Raw genomic sequence first — 4,552 nt, forward strand, 5'->3', positions numbered from 1 at the left:
ATTGAAAGTCGTAGAACTCTGTATAATTTCATCTCCGTAATTTTTCTATAATCTACCTATCAATTAATTTTTTTTATATATCTAGTATATATCTAGCGACATCTGAATAAGATTAAAAAGTTTGTTTAACAGCTTTTGAATAGGTCGCATTCAAATTCTATTTTGCCCTGTTGCTTCTCAAAACGAGTTAAAGCTAACAGAAGTGACTTATAGTTGGATTCGGTTTTATATATATAAATTTGCGATTTATTATAGACTCTCTTGTTAAAAATATAGTTTATTGAACTATAAATAAAGTAAAAAAATTTACGAAAAGTTCGGAAAAGATAGTAATAATTTTAATATCAGAGTTTCTGATTAATATTAGACAAAATAATATTCTATTTAAGTATATAAAATAAAAAACTCCTTTGTTGGAATAAAAAATTGAAAGATTTTAAGATACAGTTAAGTTTCGAACATATGAAGAATATATGTACTTGATAGGGTATCTATTATCTTGAGCAATTTGTTATATGTACATATTTTAGCAAGATAATAGATTTTATTTCTGGAGAAGTGTATCACGCGAAATAAAAATATTTTATTTAAAAATTTTGATGTACAATAAATATCTCAAAAAATAAACCAAACATTTAATATTGACTCGATAAGATGCTAGCGTTTGTTTTAATTCTCTAGTTCTAAAAATAAAAACCATTTTTGGGAATGCAGTATAAAAACAGAAATCTAATTGAACACAAGTCCAACGAGTGTTGCATAGAGTGAATAACATTTGGAAAAATGTTGGATACATTATCCAATGCACAGTGCCCTGGTCGCAGCGTTGGAGTTTTTGACTCTTTTGCATTTAGGCTTATACAGGCAGTTCTAGCAGCGCAATGCGCTTTGTCGCCTCCAGAATTTTGGCCTCCAGATTATGGTGATCAAGCAATTTTACATGGCTTGGATAAATATGATTTTGTTGTTATTGGTGCGGGATCAGGAGGTTCAGTAGTACCAAGTCGTTTAACAGAAAATCCTAACTGGAAAGTGTTAGTGCTTGAGGAAGGCGGTGATCCCCCCCAAGAATCAGAGGTATTTTCCAAAATTAGTTGTTGCTTATTTAGTTGTAAAAACGTTTTTATTCTTAGGCACCACCATTTATGTTCACCATGGCTCAAACCAATTACTCAAATAATTATTATGCTGAACCAAGTGAGGTGGCATGCTGGGCACTTAAAAATCGACAGTGTTATATGCTTACTGGCAAAATGATTGGTGGTACCGGTTCTATGAATGGCATGATATATATTCGTGGTAACAGTCATGATTACGATGGTTGGTTGGAAGATGGTAATGATGGCTGGGGTTGGGAGGATGTATTACCTTATTTTGAGAAATCTGTGCGACCAGTTGGAAACGACACTCATCCACAAGGTTATGTCGCACTGAATCATTATGCGTCTTTTGATGAGGACATAAAACGTATTATTCGAAGAGCTGCGGACGAACTCAAAATTCCGATAGTTCGGGAATTTATTGAAAACAGTGAAGTAGGTTATACAGATGTGTATGGCACTGTATTAAATGGCCATCGTATGGGCAGTGGAAAGGGTCATTTGGGTAAAGTTTCAAAACGTCCAAATCTGCATGTCATGAAAAATACTAAAGTTACAAAATTGAATTTCGAAAAAAATGGAAAGAGGGTAAAATCGATATCCCTTCTATTGCGTGGAAAATATTGGTTCACCGTGAGAGCAAAAAAAGAATATGTGCTTTCTGCTGGCACCATTAATTCAGGTAATCTTTTGTTATTATCTGGTGTGGGTCCTAAATTAGATCTGCAGGAATTAAAAATACCAGTCATACATGATTTACCTGTAGGTAAAAATCTACAAGATCACGTAGGTGTGCCACTTTTTTACGCTATACAGAAAGGTACTGCAATGCCAATAACAGAGCAGCAAAAACTAGATAATATTTATAATTATCTGTTTCACTCCAATGGACCTTTAAGCAGTTTGGGTTTAACAGCTACAACTGGTTTTATCGATACTAAAAATCGTGGAACAACTACACCAACTATTGAAATGCACCAATTGTTTTTCAGATGTCAGGATCACGACGGCTTGAGAATATTTCTAGAAGGAATGTCTTATAATGATGAGGTATCACGGAATTTACATAATGTGATCAAAACTGCACATGTAATGGTGGTGCTGACATCAATTGCTCATCCAAAATCGGTTGGGCAACTTAAGTTGCGTAGTAGAAACTTTCAAGACCATCCAATTATTATCGCAAATCTTTTAAAAATCGATGACGATATTGAAACATTTGTACGATCTAGAATTCACCACGACAGAATGGAACGAACAAATGCATTTGTTGAAAATGAGGTCAATCTATTACACATTCCCATAAAGGAGTGTGATAGATACGAGTTTAAGACAGAACGCTATTGGCGATGTTATACAAAGTATTTTAGTACAGCACTCTATCACCTTGTTGGTACAGTAAAAATGGGTGGTAAGAATGATAAAACCGCTTGCGTTAATACACGTTTGCAATTGCTTGGTGTTGACAACTTGCGTTTAGCCGATGCTTCCATAATGCCCAAAATCCCTACTGCGAATACAAATGCACCAACTATAATGATTGCTGAACGTGCTGCAGATTTTATTAAGCAAAGATGGAGCAGAATGAATGTACTTTAAAATTTTCTGTATAGATAAAAAATATTGTTTGTATATATTGAATGAATAAATAAAATAAAATGAATTAAAATAAAATAATATATATATTTTGTTATCTAGATAAAGATAAGATAAAGATAAAGATGAGATCTTCTTTAAAAAATAAAATAATAAAACTAAATAATTTTATAACAACTGTTATCGGTGAGCCCTTTTAGGACTTCACATTTAAATATTTCTATATTGCCAAAATGACTTATATATATATATATATATATATATATGATATGGAGTGATTGCAATTTAAATAATGCGTTTATCTTTAAAGCTACATTTAAATGATGATAAAAATAAAATGCTTAAATTAATTTTTTACTTTGATATCTTTTAGTGGGTGTATCTGTATTTTCACCTAAATAATATAACACTTTGTCAAATTTATACCATCAGTCAAATTCTATATTTAATATGGGAAAATATTTCAGATAATAATATTTTTGATAGATTTACTTTTAACAAATTTAATTTGTTAAACATACATAAAGACGGTGATAAGGTATAGGTATATATTAAAGTAAATAAAATAATTTTTTTAAAAGCGATTTAATACATATATATGTACATAAAAAAGAATTCAAATATTAACAATGTATTCATTTTAAGTGAAAATAATTTTTAATAAATTTACAAAAATAGATATGTATTATATATTAATTAAATTAAAATATTTGTAAAGCATTTTTTCTTATGGGAATTTCGACAAATAAAAATAATAAAAAATAATAAAAATAATAAAAAATAATAAAAAAAATAAAAAAATAATAAAAAAAAATAAAAAAATTCATTAAGATGAACCGTTTATATTCACGTATTTGATTTACACTACCAAGCGGCAGGGTTTTTAAAAAAATTCGACCAAAAAAAAACTGTATTACGAGTCCTCAAAAACAGTTGATTCGAAAACAGTCCTCATAAACAGATTTGGTTCATCAAATATCTATTTGTTTCATGACTAAAATTTTGTTCTTGCAAAAAACTAAAAATAAGAAGAAAATAGGTTTTTTATAATTTTTTGATCTTTCATTTTTAGCATATGAATACCTTATTGTTTTCGATCGTTTCCCGCCATCTGTAGTTAATTTTTGAAGCAATTCAGTGACTGGTTTTAAAATTTTTTGCTACTCAATATTTGTAGTAATTGTAATTGAAATAATGATAAATATTAGGACAGACTTCTATCATTATCTTTAACAACAAAATATATATGCCGCTTTTTGTACCTCCAAAACGGTTTATTGGATGTGATAGACTGAACTATTTAATGTTAATAGTAAAGACTGTTTTGTTTATTTACATTAGAAACATAGCAAAATACACGCGGAAGCCTTATCGAATAAAGGTAATCTATTGCATATATACATGCATAATATTTCAAAGGATTGAAATCAATGGTAGTGAGGCTCCTAAGACGGTTCTTCAAATCAGGATATGGTATGTCCACTCGTATTGTATGTTTTAAGGTGCATATTAAAAATTTAAAACTATTTAATTCATGTTTCACTTGTAATGTGACAGTGAGGAGTAATCATTTGTAATCATATCTTGTTGAAATTGCATGGAATATACGTACTTTTTAACCTTGTCAATTTCAACTAATATTCTAATAATATTCTTTTCATTTGATTCAGGTAATTTTAAAGAAGTCATATCAGCTGCAGAACTGTTAAGTATAGATATAGTTTTCAGTGGTATATACCTTGTTGAGGTGAGATTAAAAATACAGCTTTCTCCTTTTCTCTTGGTTTACTTGGGTGGCTAAATGAAATTGACATGCAAAATAGAGTCAGGAAGGGATGAAGGTATGCTGCTTGAGT

The 4,552-nt window shown here is 29.9% G+C and overlaps 1 protein-coding gene across 1 annotated transcript; it reads left to right on the plus strand.

Annotated features, from left to right (window-relative positions):
- Window positions 1-728: 728 nt before the first annotated feature.
- On the plus strand, window positions 729-2,774 carry LOC119665151 (glucose dehydrogenase [FAD, quinone]-like; the record flags this gene model as incomplete). The annotated part of the gene is given in 2 exon segments (XM_038074457.1): window positions 729-1,077; window positions 1,134-2,774. Coding segments are annotated over 2 exon segments (1,860 nt in total). The 5' UTR covers window positions 729-783.
- Window positions 2,775-4,552: the final 1,778 nt, after the last annotated feature.

The sequence above is a fragment of the Teleopsis dalmanni genome, unplaced genomic scaffold (assembly GCF_002237135.1).
Source record: "Teleopsis dalmanni isolate 2A unplaced genomic scaffold, ASM223713v2 unscaffolded_contig_3672, whole genome shotgun sequence".
Classification (NCBI taxonomy): domain Eukaryota; kingdom Metazoa; phylum Arthropoda; class Insecta; order Diptera; family Diopsidae; genus Teleopsis; species Teleopsis dalmanni.